At 34.2% G+C, this 19,745-nt stretch overlaps 1 protein-coding gene across 6 annotated transcripts in view; it reads left to right on the top strand.

Annotated features, from left to right (window-relative positions):
- LOC134677883 (synaptotagmin-7) overlaps positions 1-17,900 on the top strand; it is an 836,427-nt gene extending 818,527 nt beyond the window's left edge. For 5 of the 6 annotated variants that reach the window (XM_063536318.1, XM_063536323.1, XM_063536322.1 and 2 more), the window contains 6 exons: positions 849-989; positions 2,023-2,199; positions 4,297-4,377; positions 5,442-5,610; positions 9,381-9,593; positions 10,874-17,900. In XM_063536318.1, coding sequence (XP_063392388.1) covers positions 849-989; positions 2,023-2,199; positions 4,297-4,377; positions 5,442-5,610; positions 9,381-9,593; positions 10,874-10,974 — 882 coding nt within the window. In that variant the 3' untranslated portion in view covers positions 10,975-17,900. Of the gene's footprint in view, positions 1-848; positions 990-2,022; positions 2,200-2,339; positions 2,369-4,296; positions 4,378-5,441; positions 5,611-9,380; positions 9,594-10,873 lie in introns of all 6 variants that reach the window. The other variant, XM_063536319.1, reaches the window with a different exon arrangement.
- Positions 17,901-19,745: the final 1,845 nt, after the last annotated feature.

Consider the following 19,745-nt stretch of genomic DNA (forward strand, 5'->3'; position numbering starts at 1 on the left):
GCAGGTATATAATAAGTGGTTCGGACGTTTGTATTTTAGTTTGTATTTTATTTTGGGTAGTTCCATTTCATAACTTTGACGATAAAGAAGAAAACCCACCTCACCCCGTAGTGCCTCGTATTTGGGGTGAGAGGGTTTGTCATATAAAAGTGATTTTGGAAGATTGTTGGATCGATTTTTTTATATTATGCGTATTACTATAGCCCCATTTTAAATTAGAATGCATTATTTTTGTAGCAGTAGCCTTAAAATCCCTTCTCACCCCCCTCTCAAACCTTCTCTCCCCATTCATAACCCAACTCTCCCCGCGAAACTTACTCACCCCGTTTTACGGTATATATTTTGTATAAATTGCTGTGTTGTAACTCTTTGATTTTGTAATAATTGTGACGAATTTGATGACGAAAATAATTACTCCGAATATTTATTATAACAACATAATATTTTTCAAAAAAATAACTTTCATAAAAATATTCCGATACCAGAACAGTCATTCATGAAATAGAACAATTTAAATGGATTATATTACATAGCTCATATTTAACTAGTAAAAAAAAACATATTAAATAGTATATCTGTTAAGGTGGCCACTGACGAGCCTTCCAACAGTCCAAATAGCGTGGCTGCAATCCAAAATCAGTCTGTGAATGTCAAAAACGTACAATATTAATATTAGGATGCCGTCCATTTGGATGAATCCATTGTAACGGCATCAATTTGGAAGGCTCGTCAGTGGCCTGCTTTACTTAACTGTCATCCAAATCGTCAATTTCTAAAATAGTCCAGTTTAAACGCTCTACCGTTGCGTTGTGAACTCGACGCTTCAAGTACCTTACTCTGGCTGACAGATGGCGTTCCTCCAGAACCGGTCCATCTCGCTGGTGGACATGTACATCGATAACAGCGAGCCGAGCGAGAACGTCGGCCAGATACACTTCTCGCTCGAGTACGATTTCCAGAATACGACGCTTATATTGAGGATCATTCAGGTGAGTTGCCATTTGGACACATTACTGATAAAGATAAGATAAAAGATGTTAATTCGTGATGTTCACAAAACATGTACCGACATGTACAGACAACAACAGCAAGGAAAGAAGAAATTAATAAGTGTGCATCACGAAATGGACCCAACTCCAAAGGTAGGTAGGGTCCATTCGGTGATGCCACGACAGATAACACATAAACATACATATTAAAACATTACGAAGATACACAAAAGGAATAATAAAGAAAATAAAGAATACAAAAAATAAATAGGAAAACAAACAAAACAAAAGAAAGAAAAACTTAAACAGACAAAAATTTATAGTAAAGGTAAAATGATGATACTGATAAGTAGTAGGTATACTGTGTCAACCCTCATGATCGCAATTATTTTATGTAAAATTGGTAGAATATACTTAAATATTCAAACACCTTTTGATTAGTACCTATCTCAATATCTAAAATATTATGTTACAATTTTGACGATTGTCAATTAGGTACCATTTTATTATGATTCCCTCCAAATCCTCCAATTCTCACATCTAAAGTACGTGTGTGTAAATCATTTGTACAAACAAAAGAAAACACAATACTAATGGTACTCGCTTCGTGTTATATTTTAAACACACATATTATTGTATCACGTGCAAACATAATGGCATTGACTTCATACAATACTCATGTTGAACAAAAATTTTAAGTAAAGATATTTGAATATTGTAGTACATATTTATAACTTGGTTGCAATCTATCTATTTAAAAACATCCAAAATATTTTTAATAGAAAAATCTGACTTCTGAAAATAGTTTCAAATGTCACTCCACTTCAGGTATCATAAGATAGACTTGGCCTCGTTGGGTAGGTAGTCTGTGCAGAAAGAGAAGTGTCTTGGAATGAACTGGGCCCCATACATTCCACGACACTTCTCTTTCCGCACATCTGCGTTATATTTGTATATTCTTTTTCGGTTTATGCTTCTTCGAATTCAGGGGTAACTTCATGTATATCATTATATGTACATCATGATTTTACAGGGTAAGGAGCTACCTGCAAAAGATCTAAGCGGCACTTCGGACCCTTACGTCCGAGTGACGCTCCTCCCAGACAAAAAACATCGGCTGGAAACGAAGATCAAGCGGCGAACTCTGAACCCGCGGTGGAATGAGACCTTCTACTTTGAAGGTTTTCCTATACAGAAGCTGCAAAGTCGGGTGAGTGTATTACCACAGGTATTACTCAATTTTGGAGTTCCACAGGGTAGTCACTTAGAACCTGTATTGTTTTCCTATTAAGTGTTGACTAAAATCAGGCGGCGCAATCTAAACCAGTAAAGATGGGACCTACTTCAAAGGCTTTCCTATACTGAAGCTGCAAAGTCGGGTAAGTGTAGTGCTAAATTTTTGAGTCCCACACAGTCACTTAGAACCTACATTGTTTTTCTTCTATTAAGTGTTGACTAAAATCAGGCGGCGCACTCTAAACCAGTAAAGATGGGACCTACTTCAAAGGCTTTCCTATACAGAAGCTGCAGAGGTAGGTGAGTGTAGTACAAAATGTGAGAGTTCCACAGGGTAGTCACTTAGGACCTATATTGTTTCTTCTGGTTCATTCATTGTTAATACCAGAAATTGAGCCCGCGGTGGAAGACACCTTCTACGTTCAAGGTTTTCCCTATAAGTATAGATACGGCAAAGTCGGGTAAGTGTAGAGAGTAGGACTGTGGGTAGTAACTAAACGTTAGAGTTCCACAGAAAAGCTTATTCCTTGTGTAAAACTCAGTCACAATTTAGCTTTTAAAACAACCGTAATGACTAGATCTTAACTGTATAGCAGTGGTGGCGCGTCCATAAAAGCCGATTCCCACCAGCTTGCCTGTTTTGGACGTTTGAGCAGAGTTGTAAAGGAAATATGTAAGCCGAATTAGCCCCGGCTTGCCTATGGATATATGTATGTTTGGCGCGCCGCCACTGCTGTATATACAATTTTGTCTATATAAGTCCCACTGCTGGGCACAGGCTTTCATGCCCGAGAGGTCCTAGGCTCTAGTCCCCACGCGGGCCTAATCCGGATTAGAGACTTCACATAGGTACACCTTTATAAATTATTCGCAGATTTTTGCAGGTTTTCCTTCACCGAAAATCATTGGTATAAATATCAAATGATATTCCGTACATTCCGAAAAACTCATTGGTATGGTTCAAGATTTGAAACCACGACCTCGATTGAAAATCGGACGTCAGATACACTCGGCCACCACTGTCCAATATCTTGAGCCAATGCAAAATGTGAGACAAAATGCACATTGGACAAAGAAATATGTATTTGATACATCATAATTAAATAAACATAAAACGTTAAATTACCTTAAAAATAATAATACAAACTATCTCTAAACTAAATAAACTTAAAAAATAAAGAGCCTATAAATAAAAAAACGCCCCCAAGTCACTGCCGATGGACAGAAAGAAAGAAAGAAATTATATAAGTGGAATACCTACAACATACAACATTATTTTTCTGCACCTACTCGTTTTCGTTTATCAGCACCGTACGGTCTAATATACTTATAAACACAGCCACCAAAATATTTTCCTCGTTGATAAGAGGAAATGAAACATTCAACTGCTATCAGCCGAGTAATACAATGCAAATTAGGGTGCAAAATACTGTTGTGCACGCCAACCCGTCATTAAATTTGATATCATTAAACTCCCTTGAGTAAGTATTTTAAATATTGAGCATTATTAAAGCATCATTGCAAATTTTAAGAGGGTTTAGACTTCAAGTTTCCAAAAGGAGGACGACGCTTAAGAATCAATACTGTCATAGTAACAAATAATTTAAAATTTAGACAATTAGGTATTGCGTTCTACTCGTTATTTTTTTCTGCACATCATCATCATCATTTCATCATTTTTGTACCTGTAATGTACCTGACAATAACAAATCAATTCCATCAATTCTCGGATTAGTTGTCAAGCGGACCCCAGGCTCCCGTGAGCCGTGGCAAAAATGGCGAGACAACGCGAGGAAGATCATGATCAAAAGTATATTATGTATTTGTATATACCATTTTTTGTCAAAATCTAGATGTAATGAGAAGAATATTCTTTGCTGCTCACCAATATGAAAAGAACATGATATACAAATTAAGCATAACTTAAACTATGGTAGACAACAGGCGGTCTTATCGCTAAAGAGCGATCTCTTCCAGACAACCTTAGGGTAGTGGAGACCCGGCAAAAAAACAAGTAATTTGAGTAGCTGATGCAGTGATCTTTTCAAACATAACATAATTCTTATTTCAGGTGTTGCATCTTCACGTATTCGACTACGATCGCTTCTCCAGGGATGACTCCATTGGAGAAGTGTTCCTGCCACTCTGCCAGGTCAGCATTAAAGTTACATTTTAATCGTGACAACATTGTGTGACAGACGTATTTTAATCGTGAATGCCTTGCTACATTGATACACAAATAAATGTTAGTAACGTATACCCCAATAATCGACATGTTAACAATATTCGACACCTTGCTGTCAACTTTATTGCTGGGCATATCTATTTAAAGTTGTACCCTCAACTTGCATTTTAGATTTTGTAATTTTTATATTTCTTCGATTCAGAATCACGAGCTCTTTCGATCCTTATACAAGAAAAAAAGTGTCCCCAAAATTTCATATAATTTTTTTTGTCTGTTTTGTTACGGTCATAGTTTGTATTGAAACCCGTAACCAAACGGACCAAAAATTATGGGGACACTTTTTTTCTGAGTAAAAATGGAAAAAGCTCGTGTTTCTAAGTAGAAAAAATAATATAAAAATTCCAAATTTTAACACAAAAAATTTTTGGTATAACTTTGCTTTAAATGAAATGCATTATGATTGAAAATGTCGATTATTGGAGCTGTGTCGGGCATTGGAGCCTCTACGTTAGTAGGCGGATGTCCTATGCAAAATTGACGATGGTAGGTAGGTAAGGTTAGCCTCAGAAGTCTAGAGATTCATGTACATTTAATAAAACTTGTATTGTTTTCTGACATACCAAAAAAGTCTCAGCATGATTAGACGCTGAGACATCCGGATACCGGTTTAAATGTTCACTTTAGGGTAAATTTACAATAAAAGTGTTATTAATAAAACACGTTAAGACCTATCAAATCTTGCTACATATTAATTGTTACAAATAGTTACCCCGGACATCGATATTTGCTGCAGCAATACAGTCGGAAGCAGGAACAATAAACCTTTAGATTATCTATAGCTTTTTACATATTTTTTCATTCAAGTACAGCAAGCAGCAGAAGTTGTTATAAGCGTGTGAAGTTTAAACATGATTTAGACGCGATTTTATTGTTAAGGAAGATCGTGTCAAGGTATAATTTTGAACACCACGTCCGCTTAGCAACTTCTGCTGCTGAGTTACTTACTAAAGCTTTCAAAAATAAAATTCCAGGTGGATCTAAGCGAGAAGCCCTCCTTCTGGAAGGCTCTGAAGCCTCCAGCGAAGGACAAATGCGGGGAGCTGCTGACCTCGCTGTGCTACCATCCCAGCAACTCCGTGCTCACACTGACGCTGCTGAAGGCGAGGAACTTGAAGGCTAAGGATATTAACGGGAAATCAGGTGAGCATATATTCCATATAGATCATCATCATATCAGCCCTTTATCCGCTGAGCATAAGCCTCTCTTCTAGTATACAACTTGTCTCGGTCCTGAGCTAATCTCATCGAGAGGTGACCCGCAATATTCTGAATGTCGTCCACACAACGAGTCACGGACACGGGCTCCTTTCATCCAAAAACGCATACATACAAAGAATAAAGAGATAAAAGAAATAAGATAAAAAGAATATAATAAGAAACAACAGATAAAATTATTTACTTAGATATTAACAGAAACTTAACACACTCGGGTCCAGCAATGTGTGTGTGATGTGTGTCGCCTCACTCTTTATTCATGTTGTCTTGGCTTTTGCGACTTCCTTCTGACTTTCCAGCCCAGAGGGAAGACTAGGCCTTATTAGGATCAGTCTCATTTTTTCACTATGTTTTCTTTCACCGAAAAGCGATAAATTCGAGCCGGGATTTGAAAAGGCTACCAGCGCAAGAGGAAGAAGACTAAGCATAATTCTTACTCATTTCTTGATGAAAAATCCACAAATTCTCTGACGAATTTTACATATACCTGAACTTAATAGCTCACTGACTATTGTAATGGCGAGTAACTTGTACGATAAAGCCTGTTTAAATCAACCCTCAAAGTTTATCTACCTACTCCGTTTATTTACACTGCTGTTTATATTTATATACTTAGGCCAGTCCCTTAATAAATGGTTAGTACTCGGATCTCCTCTAAATGAAGCTTCCAGTTAATTAGAAGACGTCATCTTGATTTATGATGCCTTGGAAATAAATGAAGTCCAGTGTTGTTATTCTGGACGTTTACAAACGAAGTAGATTCGAGCTTAAGAGAAACAAGAGCCGATACAAGACAATAGAATACAATACAAATATTATTTATTGCTCACGAGTATGAAAAGGAACATGACATACAAATCAAGCACATAACTTAAACTATGGTAATAGTCATGTGCCGTTCCCGGGAAATTTCCCATATGAAGAGAAAGTAGGGGAATTTTGAAATGACGCATAGATATACTATTTTATTATCAGAAATTCAGTCAACACTTTTAGGATGCTCTTAAACTTTTTTAAAGAACATTATAAACTGTATCTCATCCGCCTACGTAAATTCCATTTACTCCCGGGAAATTTCCCATTCTTCCCGGGAAATTTCCCATTCTTCCTGGGAATTTTCCCATTGTTGCTGGGAATGATTTCTCGGCCACAATATTTTATTTTTACAATAATACGCCATTATTCAACAAAATCGATACAAATCATATTTAATCAGGGTCAAAATAAGTTAGGTGTATACTAATAAGAATAGTGGAGTTCAGTAAGCTTTTTACCAAGAAACTCTTCTACATACGAATGTTAAGGACGGGTTCTGGTGAATATTTTTGCATTACATTATCAAAATATCCAATAAAAAAAATTCTGTAGCCATAATTTTTTGGAGATTAAAGTGTTTTTTATATAAGTACCTATTTGTATGGAGAAAATTTCGAAATGATCTGACTTCGCATTCAGGTACATCGGGGGCTTAAAGTGATTCGACACTTTGGATGTTTAAAAAATATCTATGTAAGCAAATCCACTTTCTAAGTTTTTTTTTGGGAAGGCACTTTGCATTTAACGGTTTTTGGCTACTTTATTTTACTAAACGCAGTTACTTGTCGTTATAGCTAGCTTAAATTTTTGTAATACACTTAATCTGTTTCAATTTTCCCCTGTTTGGGGAATATTCCCAGGAACACTGGGAAATTTCCCAGGAATTTCCCATATGGGAATATTCCCTGTTCCCGAGAAATTCCCACGGCACATCACTATATGGTAGACAACACTGCAGGTGGTTTTATCGCTAAAGAGCGATCTAGTCCAAGCAGCTTTATATTTTTTGTTTATTTTACCTTCTCTTTGTTCTTTTATCTTTTTCTTTGTTTTGTTTGGTGGATAAATACCTAGAGTTTTCTATTCTGTACAATATAAGAGTAATTTTACTGTAAGTATGTCATACAAAATCTTTCTCTGAGTTATAAAAACATGTGGTGTTTTGGTTACCGTAAAATGGAGTGAATTGGGTGAAATTTGACTTTCAAACCTCGATAAAATTTTATTTTTACACGTGAATACTGAATGGTGTATATAATAAGTGGTTCGGACGTTTGTATTTTATTTTGGGTAGTTCCATTTCATAACTTTGACGATAAAGAGGAAAACCCACCTCACCCCGTAGTGCATCGTATTTGGGGTGAGAGGGTTTTCATACAAAGGTGATATTGAAAGATTGTTGGATCGATTTTTTTTTATTATGCGTTTTACTATAGCCCCATTTTAAATTGGAATACATTATTTTTGTAGCAGTAGCCTTAAAATCCCTTCTCACCTCCCTCTCAAACCTTCTCTCCCCATTCATAATCCAACTCTCCCCGCGAAACCTACTCACCCCGTTTTATGGTACTCAACGGAAAATTTACCTACATAAATTTTATTCGGGACAAGTTTTGATTTCGTTTATTCCGCATAGTACATGCATGACCATAATATACATGTACATAATCCTAACCACCCGCATAAAATCGAGGTTGACACTCTTTTTAAAATGACATTCCTAAATAACATGAATTTTGACATGAATTTTTTTAAACGCCCCCAATCGACCCAAATTCCTCTGTTATAAAATTTTCAATTCAGAGCTATCATTGTTTGAAATTAATTGATGAGAATGATGAGACGGATTGTGTTGAAATTTGTGTTCTCGGTGAATAATTGAGTAGATTTATCTGGAAAAAGTTGGGATAATGCTTCGTTGGCGCCGTCTGTGTTGAATTATGACATTAATGACACCCCTTTTTAGGGTTCCGAAGGGACTTCCATTCTTCATTTTTTTTGCGTCTGGCTCTTGATTGCTAGGTTGCTCAAAATCTAGGCTATAAAACAAATTGCTACATTGTATTTTCTAAAGTAGGGATAAATCATTTTCAGTACCTAGCAGGAGTCACAGATGTTTAATGTAAATTAATAGTACATTATTGTCGAGGCTCGGAAGTAGCTACTTGCAGGCTGAGGATTCGTTTTAAACGGACGACCTTGGGAGTCCGTTTAATTGAATCCGAAGCCAGCAAGTAGCCTTCCAGCCGAGTCATATATAGTGCTTTTCTCAAAAATGGCGCAAGAAATATTTCATCATAGAAATATTTTACAAAAGCAACGTTCTTACGTATATATTTTCACAGAAAAAAGCCCTTGCCGCCTTTTTATTTTTTTAATAAAAAAATAGAAGTGTATTTTTCTGCCGAAAATACGCCAACCTATTTGAGACACCTAAATAGTCGCGATACTAATCATCTGTTTGGCTGTTTAATCGGCCTGTGCCTTCATTTGATATGGCCATTTCAACTTTTAAAAAGTTTGGAACTCGACAAATAATGGAATTTGTATGCAACATTGCAGTCCTAAAATCGAGACTGCAATGTTTTTAACTTTTTAATTTTTGACTGACCATAAACTACGCGCTTCGCGACCTATTTTTTAGACGGCAAATTCGACTTTGCCGTCCATTTTTGAGAAAAGTTATTTGTATAAGTTTTAATAAAGAGATTCTTTACAAGATGGTACTGTGAAAAATATATAGTTATGCTTTCCTTTGTACCCATATTTAACTGTCCATTTGATGACACCTAAACTTTCTGATACATTATAAGTTATTAGTTATACCTTACAATACAAGTTATTCAGTTTGCTTAACAAAATCATTTGTAATTTTTCAGATCCGTACGTGAAAGTCTGGCTGCAGTTTGGCGACAAGCGCATCGAGAAACGCAAGACGGCCATCTTCAAATGCACGCTCAACCCCGTCTTCAACGACGCTTTCTCCTTCAACGTGCCCTGGGAGAAGATCCGTGAATGCTCGCTCGACGTCCAGGTCATGGACTTCGATAATATTGGGAGGAATGAGCTCATCGGACGGATACTTTTGGCCGGTATGTTCAATATCTTCATCATTGTCTATATCTTCAAATGCTCAATCCCTTCTTCAACGACGCATTCTCCTTCAACGTGCCTTTGGGAGAAGATCCGTGAATGCTCGCTCGATGTCCAGGTCATGGACTTCGATAATATTGGGAGAAATGAGCTCATCGGACGGATACTTTTGGCCGGTATGTTCAATATCTTCATCATTGTCTATATCTTCAAATGCTCAATCCCTTCTTCAACGACGCATTCTCCTTCAACGTGCCGTGGGAGAAGATCCGTGAATGCTCGCTCGATGTCCAGGTCATGGACTTCGACAATATTGGGAGGAATGAGCTCATCGGACGGATACTTTTCGCCGGTATGTTCAATATCTTCATCATTGTCTATATCTTCAAATGCTCAATCCCGTCTTCAACGACGCATTCTCCTTCAACGTGCCCTGGGAGAAGATCCGTGAATGCTCGCTTGATGTCCAGCTTATGGACTTCGATAATATTGGGAGGAATGAGCTCATCGGACGGATAGTTTTGATATGACCGATAATGTTCCGTATTATTCTTCTTTATCATCTCGTCAAACCCCGCTATCAATGTTGCAGTTTACTGAAAGTAAAGGTAGGGTTAGCCTTAATTTACCTTTAGTACATAACTTCGCCTTAACTAGCATTAAATCATAATTTTGAACGAGATACTTTTAAAATTACTTTATTATTATTGAATTTTGGGCCTTTTTGAGTACCTACCACATCGATCAGTAATCTATTGAGGCGGCCCTTTAAAATTCATTACTATGCCCGTTGAATTTAGAAATTTTCATATTCTTTGGGCTGTGATGTGCTGGAGGTACCTCATAAGTAGACATCGTAAATTTATAGCATTTTCGGTGCAGCGGATTGATGTTAACGGAATTGGTATAAACAATTTCAACCCTAATGATTAATTAGCGTTAATTACGTTAATATTAACCTTAATTACATTTCAACTGGAATTATCTATACCAATTACGTTAACACCTCTCCGCTGCACCAAAAATGCTATACAATTTACGACATATATATTATCTGACCATTTTCTGTACCATATTCCATGCGAAATAAAGTTATTTGTATTTGACATCTGCTCATAAGATTGCAACGTGTACCGCCCAAAGTACCTAGGTACTCCTTTTTGACATTCGTGATCTAGATGTGCATTGCGTTCTCCTCTGACGCTTGGTAGTTTATTTCCACACTAAACTTTACTTTATTACTCCAGCTTCCTCCCCTCATTAAATTTATTTGTTCCAGGGAAAAACGGCTCTGGCGCCACAGAAACTAAGCACTGGCAGGACATGATCACCAAACCTCGGCAGACCATCGTGCAGTGGCACCGCCTGAAGCCGGAATAAGTTGTTAATGTAACAGTCGTCGGCAGGACTCCTGAACTACTGCAATACACGCGTATTTGAGTCTTGAAACATACTGGATGAGGGAAGAAGAAAAAGAAGAAGGAGAAATACAATTATTTCAACGCCACAACATAGAACAGTATGAAAAAAAAAGCATGCAGACATAAGACATTTGGAAGCTAAAATAGGATAGAGCTGCCATGAGCTCTGTGACAGTCAAGCTATTCGAATCATAAAGCATACCTGGATGGTGTTTAGCAAAAATGTGTTAACCCACATTCATTTTGCAATGAAATGACAACTTTAAGCGTCAATTTTTTGAGTTGACATTTTATTGCAAAATGAATGTGGGTTGACACCATCCTATGCCTTAACTCTGCATATATTTGATGTCTGCTTGAAAACTACTACCTATGAACCGTGAGCGTTTTAAGCCTCAGCTGGTATGAGATCTAAATCTTCCTCTGTCTATTATAGTGATGCAGATAAGCTAATATGTGCCAAGCTATTGGAAACTTGAGTATTAAATCAACTAAAATCTGATGACATATCGCTGGCCCAATATTACAGGGTTCTATGTTACATGTTCAAGATAGTCGAAATTCGACTTAATATCACTATGACAATGTTCAAATTTCAGTTCGATGAAAGTGATACATAGAACCCTGTAATATTGGGCCAGCGATATTGCAAACCTACTTTCGGGCAGAGGGAGTTTTTGAGTTTTAAGTCTTATGACTGCTTGAAAGCTATTATTCTGTAATTTTCAAATATCAGACCGGATGACTCATTGTTTTAATTCATAAGACTTGTAGAAAGAGATGATAATAGTTGTGTTAAAATTTCGTTCAAGAGTTACAGAGAATGTCAAAACAATATGCGTGTATTGAATCTAAGTAAAGAAGTACATGTTAAGTCATTAGTAAGTGTGAGTGTCAACACACAAAGTGCTTGTGTTAAATGCAGTAACTTGTATTTAAAAAGTAAGCCATTCATCCTGTCATTGTTAGTTATTAATAGCTATTACTTTACAGACGAGTTAGAGGTTTGAAAAGGTTATCCTAACACTTAATATTTCATAAAATATTAAATTAATACTATCCTAGACAAAGTTTAAGGAATCGGTTATTGTATTATTTGTTATATTGCTTAAACGTTTTAAAAATATAACTGGTGTGTGAAGATATAGAGAAATATACGACGACTTTGCCCATAGAGGTAACGTCCGTAGGGCAAAGTAAAAAATATTGAAATAGGTCGTGCGTTTAGAGAAATAATGATAGAATGATGATTTTTTTTAATAGAAGATTTATTTTAGTTCAGGGATCTTGTCGGCAATGAAAATATAACGTCATAAGACTGAGCGGTTAAAGGTTTAACGGTTAAATCCGTTCTGAAATCTATCTCACTTGACGCTGTGCACGACTTTTTTCGTTCAAAAATATGTTTTCATCCTTTACTGTCCAATTCGAACTATAAGGTACGTCAATGATGGTGTGGTGGTGGTGTTTAGCAAAAGTGTGTCAACTCACATTCATTTTGCAACAAAATGTCAACTTTAAGCGTCATTTTTTTGAGTTGACATGTTATTGCGTAATTAATGTGGGTTGACACATTATTGCTAAACAAGATAGATACGATATGGATTCGATGTGTCAGTGTCAAAAGTGACATTTTTGTTTGAAGAAACGTCACATTTGATACTGACATATCTAAACCATATCGTTTTTAGATCTATTAATTGACTTATCTTAAAGTTCGAATCGGGCCGTTATCGCATTGGTCTTTCTGTATTTTCGGTATTCGTCGGCATTATTTAGAAGTTTTAATGAAAGATTACAGAATATGACAAATAATGAAAATGTAGAAAACCAATGCGGATGATTATGCTAACAATAAAGTTTGTATCTGTCAATGCTTTTAAATAAAATTTATTTAATTTAAATTTTATCGCACAGTACTCTTTAAATTAACGTAGAATTAGTTTTAACTCAGCTCGAGTATTTCTTTTCATACAAAATGTTTGTATGAAAATTTCATTAAGCTTAAAAGTTGAATCAATGTTAAGATTTGAATAAATTGTTAGAGGTATAAAATAATTGTTAAAATGTAGAAAATATACGGAAAATGTCGAGTTCGCATCGCACAAAGAGAAAAGTAGTTTTTATTTTATATTTGCGCGAATGAATAAAATATTATTTTATTTAGCCTGGTCTAATTTTAACATTGCCCAAAAATTATGAATAAATTATTCAAGGGCAGAAAAGTTTTGAAAGTCAATATTGCTGGCACAAATCCATTGCATTTAGATAATGCCAAAATATTACCGAGGATAAAAAAAATGCAAATTTGCCATTATTTCAGAATTCGTTGTTATTGTTGGGTGAAAATATTATGCTAGTCGAAGAAAAAATCGTGCTACAAGACAATTTTCAGGGTATATAATAATATACCTTGTATGTCTTTTAAATAAATGAGTGCTCGTTTTTCGTTTGACACAGCATTAAATAAAAAAATTTATCAAATATAATTTTGCTTTGATAATTGAAATTCTAAATTAATTAATAGAAATGTAACAAATAGGACGAACGTGCCATGGTTGGTCAATTTTAGGTGAGAGTTAAAGTAATGTTAAATGGCAAAGTTGACAGAAATAAAAATTTTAATAGTCAATGTGAATTGTTTTTTTTTTCGTAAAATGGCGGTTATAATCATAATGTAATCCATTGAAGTCGGATGCCATTTTTTTTTTATTTGAATATTAAAATAAAACATGAAGTCATGTTAAACAATACGTGTATGTAAAAGATAAAATTTAGAATTAAAATGCTTGTTGTTACATGTTAAAGCTTATACATTCCGTAGTTCATCGGTGTTGAGGTAATGGAAAAAATCATCAAAATTCAAAATATTGTATACATTTATATAAAGGATTTTATAGAAAACTTAGAATAGTTGTACCCGATTACCTGATGATACACAGTCCTGGGATTTATAAATGTTTAAGTTTCTCTGCGGAGATTTTGCCTTAACATTTTTGTCAGACATTCAAAAAGCAATTGTAACTAAAGTAACTTGATGTAATCAATAAAATTTAAATTATGATATTTATGGCAAAATTTATATATATAATATATCGTTTACCTTAGATATCGTCTCAGTAAAACGGCTTTGTCAAAAACAGAAATAAATTGCCGAATTCAATTAGAGTCTGGCAATGATTATGCAGTTAATTATTACTTAGTGTAGATTATTTTTATTCGTTGTGGTTTTCTCTGTATATTTATATTATACATAATTATATTACACCATAATTATATTTATATACTGCCTTGAAATGTGATCAGCACGGCTACCATCAATTTGGCATTGACATAAACGCTATCGTGAACGTAATTTACTTTCGATAGGTAATTAATTACCGTTTACTCGTACTAATTAAATAATAATTCTTGCTCTTTTTTTTAGTATACTTAGAAAGGGACAGTATCGTTTGGAGTGGAGTGAAGTTAGGCACGTAAGACTGTAAAGAAACGTAAAACGTGACATACGGCACGTTTATTCACTGAAAGTAAGTGAAAAATACTCTGCCAACTGATGCTAGAGGCTCAGATGTCACTTTTGATATCTCAACGAGTTTAAAAACGCTGCAACTGTTTAATGCTACGAGTATAATTATACAAGCGGTACCTTAAAAAAGTATAATTATGCAAAAACAAATATAAAACTCAGGATTGTGTACCGAAAAAATGTAGTTTGTTGTCATAGATATAGTCAGTTAAAGGTTTATACATACCTACATTAGTTGCATTCGAAAACAGTATGTTAGAATATTTTTTATTAAGTCCTACTGAGCTTCGAAAACCGATTTTAGAACCTAATGCCAATCAGAATAGGATAAATTCAGTAGAATGTCTGTTAAGGTAAAATAAAAATAGTCTAGTATATAAATTGATTCCATCTGACGCATTGAAGGATTTCATCAAGCAATTATGTAATTTTTAGTCGTTTTGTAGGTTATAAAGTGACGTTTTTATTGTTTTTATTACTGGATGTCTTGCGTCAGTCGTCAACTGGTTGGGACTAGTTTGACGCTTGTTTGGTATGCATTGCATGTCGCAAAGAAATCGAGTATTTGTGAAATCAATTTACTTAGGAGTACCTTTTAAAACAGTTGAAAATTATATCTTGTGCTCTTTGGAAAAAAGGAAAGCCAACTTTAAATCTGGCCTTGTATTCGGGTTTTCTTGGAAATCTTAAGTTATATCTAATAAATACAAAAGTACCGCGCAAAAAAAAAAAATATAAATTGAAAACGGACGGTATTGTTTTCTTTAAATTTTAAGGAATAATTTTATTGTCGGGTCTTCTATAAATGTTTTTTTTTCTCGTAGAGCAAATTAAAATATTAACGTACCTACTCAAAGCGGGTACAAATAGCGACACTAAAGAGAAAGTTTAGTAAAAATCCGAAGTAAGCATAAAACTTATACATAAGAATAAAACGTTGTTTAAGATCGGATACAGATTTATAAAAATCTATCTAGCTAAAACTATATATTTTTTACCGTCGTATTTTCGCGTAGGTGTCAATACTTCTCTTCGAAGGCTTTTTAATTATTTTTGCTATGTATTTATAGTATTAATTTAGTGTGATGCTGAATGCTTAGCTAGTAATCATCGTTTTATTTCAGCATATCCAGAAGGGCGTATTTAAGCGTTTACCAAAAGTAATCCTAAAATATTGATGGATAACAAAAATACTTATAACTTTGCCCGTTTATTTTAAATAATTTTGTGTTTTCTAAATGAGACAAGAACCGGTACTATTTTAAAATAAAAAAAGTGATATTGTCTTATAATTTTTGGAGTGCCTAGGTTATGACATTTTTATACATAACTAGCAAAAATTTGATTTCAAAGTTAATTCAATAACCATTGGCATAGTTGTGTAGAAACGTCTATATATTTTATTTCATTCCTTAAAATTAAAATAGACGTCAATGTTTTCTGAATGAATGCATTAAATATTGAAAACGCTTAAATTTAACCCGATATCGCATAGGGGCGTAAAAAGTTAAAAAATATTGTAAGTATTAAAGAAAGGTCAAAATGAGAGGAATTATTCTATAAATGTACATAAAATAGAAAAACAAACTTCGCCGTGGATGGCTCATTACAATGTTTTCATAGCTAGGTGTAACATTTTAAAAGAAATATTTTTATCTTCCGAGCATACTACCTCTTTCTTTTTAACTGAATTACATAATCAACAGGTTTTAAAGAAATTTTTATAGCAAATGACATTAGAAAAATCGAGCTCAGAGGAATGGTTCAGACAAAAAAAAAATCGGATAAAAAATCATAACAAATTTTTTACATCAATTGCAGGGTTTAGTCACGGTTATATTAAATGTAATTATGGATCATGTTCATAAACATTGTGATTTTTCTAATGTCATAATTGTTGCTTTTTACGAAAAAGGAGAAAACGCTTTTCTAGTACAACGTTTAGGACATATCAATAAATTAATTTCTGATGACCATTTCAAATAAACATATTTTCTGGAAATGTTGTTTTAAACTAAGAAAAGAATATAAATATTTTTGCGCACTATATAAAAATAAATTTATTTTAAAAACACTTTTTTTAATGCATTCGGTGTTGCTTGTCATTCACTAGCTCACTGAATATTCGGTCGTGTTTGGTGGTTTACTGTTGTTACGATTACACAATTGATTGACCAATGTAATCACAAATGTAATCAGAATGTAATCGTTATGTCACCGGTCACGCTTATGCCGGACGACATTGCTAATAAAAACTTAAATGCATTTAGATTTCAATGCATTTAGGCGTTTATTTAAACGATCGCCATTTTGTAGTTTGAGTAATGTCGTATTTACGAGTTCTTAAAATAAATTCATTACCTTGTAATGCCCTAAAAAAATTGAAAAAATACAAATTATGATCAATAGGTAGGTATTTGCCAAAAACTCGTTTGGAAAAAAAGTTATGGTTCATAGTTGAAACTTTTTTTTTAATTTTATTTACTAACAATGGTATTGCACGGTAATCATTTTATTCGAAAAATTATAAATCTTAAATGCGATTTGGTTTGACCTTTTATAAATGATGATTTCGCATACATTTTTTTAAATTCATTTTTAATTTTAATTAATAATGTGAGATTATCATCTAATGGGCAAAAAACGCATTAAAGTAAATCAAATAAATTCGGCTCAAACGTGTTTATAATCGCAGTCGATGTCTATTTTGTGCAATATTATAATATTAAATGTTATTATTAGGACAATTGTGATTTTAACAATATAGTTGATTAATTTATCGTATATAAATAAAAAAATAATAACTTTTTAAATATGTAATATCATTGTAATATTAAGAGATCAGTGTTTAGCTATAGAGAGTTAATAACATATTTATAGATTGTTACGTTTAAAATGATATGTATTGTCTTTATTTATCCGCATAACAATGAAATATCGGTTTAACTACAATACCACGTATTTAAAAAAATATCGCCTTGTAAAAAAAATTATACAACTTTGCCCATGTAAAATTTTATTATTCATTTTTGTATACTCTTAAAGATTTTAACTATTACCTACATATTTCAGAGTAATATTTCTTAAAGAAATAAATAATTAAGAATTATGGGCAAAGTTATCTCGGATAAACTGTGCATTATTTTAAATATTTTATCGGTTATGTGATATAGTTAATATTGTGGTATTGTAATTAACGATAATGTACGTCTTCTATGGTAAATTTCTAAAAATTTTAATTGTCACGAATTTTCTTAGTTTAAATTTTAATTAGATGTATGGTATACACCCATTAACAAGTGTTGACAATCGTTAGGTATTTATTGAGATTATTCAAATATAAAATATTGAGTTAATGGTGTTTCTGTCTCCTCATACCTAACTAAACCGTTCCGTACCCAAAGGGTAAAACGGGACCCTGTTACTAAGACCCTGCTGTCCGTCCGTCCATCCGTCCGTCCGTCCGTCCGTCCGTCTGTCACCAGGCTGTATCTCACGAACCGTGATAGCTAGACAGTTGAATTTTTCACAGATGTTGTATTTCTGTTACCGCTATAACAACAAATACTAAAAACAGAATAAAATAAAGATTTAAGTGGGGCTCCCATACAACAAACGTGATTTTTGACCGAAGTTAAACAACGTCGGGCGGGGTCAGTACTTGGATGGGTGACCGTATTTTTTTGCCTTTTTTGCATTAATTATGGTACGGAACCCTTCGTGCGCGAGTCCGACTCGCACTTGCCCGGTTTTTTACTTTTTCACATTGACTCGGTAATCATTCCTACTTCAGAAAATCTTGTAGGTCGTTTTAATTGAAATTGTAATTACACTTCTTTCAAATTTCATACTCAGCAAAATCAGCTCTGTCCCTAAATTTCTATACATTCCATTCCGTTCCCGTCATACAAAGTCTATAAAAAATGTAGTTGGAAGTAAAAACCTTGGGACATTGTTTTTCTTCTATTATAATCGGAAAAGCTCGTGATTCTATGTAAAGGTAACAGAATAATCACCAAATTAAAAAATCTACAGTTTTTTTAATTTGGTACGACTTTAAAAATAATCGTATTCGAAGTGGAGGTCATTAATAACGACAAATAATGTAAACAAATATGACAGACTTTGTTAGCATTTGTCGTATAACCACAGAATAAATAATAGTACGCGTCTGTTACGATCAGCACAGATATGGCCGCTAGGTGGCGACAGCGCCACGCGCGGCTTATGGCAAACCCCAAAATTGGGGTCGAACGGATGCACTTTTAGCTACCTGTAGCAAAGCGACGGAATCGCGGAGTGAGTCACGCCTGGTATAACCTAAATTTTTTACAATTGCTGTTTTCATTTTAATATTAATAATTAACATATACATTGACTAGTAATAGATATAAATAAAAGGTAACTATGACAAAATCACGGTTGTCCATTGTCCACAAAATTTGCGAGATTTCAAAGCAATGAAGGTAAATTTGATTTGTTTACATTATATTTGTTTTTTATTATATTTAACTCCACTTTACTGTGGCAGTATGGCATGCATCAAATATGTTTGCATAAGCAATATAAATACATGCACGAATAGCCAATGTTTATGCTCGCATTACCCTGAATATTGACGATTAAACTGCGAAACTTCCTTCTTTTACTTCCTTAAATGTCATGTTAACAAACTTGTTCCTCGATAAAGTCGGCTGCACTTGCAATAAACCGGTCCATGATGACATGACCGCGTGTTTTAACTGTTAAAAGCTTTTTAAAAGAAACGCCTTTTATGTGGTCACAACAAGATAAGGTAAGGTAAGATTTCCTGTCAAATATAAAAAATGCGACCAAACTCGGAATGACGTATTGGAAGCCAAGATTGGAAGTATTGAATTCAGAAATAATGTGATGATGATTATTTGCTTTTGTAACAGTACCTTAATTCCAAAATATAATCGCCCCCGTATCTCCTAATGCTGCTTTTCGTATATCTCAGTCCGCTAACTTTACATTGTGGTACAGTCGACGTCAAAGATATGTTTACACGTTTGCATCGTAATTCTTTATAATAAGGCGAAATGTAAACATATCTTTGACGTCGACTGTACGTTCAAGCGGCCGCTATGAAGCTCAAAAACTGTTTTTAATTTGTTATCGGGCTCTTTCGCACTTATGAAATGTTCATAGTTATACCTACGTGATGGCTTCCCTTTTGC

The sequence above is a fragment of the Cydia fagiglandana genome, chromosome 27 (genome assembly GCF_963556715.1).
Source record: "Cydia fagiglandana chromosome 27, ilCydFagi1.1, whole genome shotgun sequence".
Taxonomy (NCBI): Eukaryota; Metazoa; Arthropoda; class Insecta; order Lepidoptera; family Tortricidae; genus Cydia; species Cydia fagiglandana.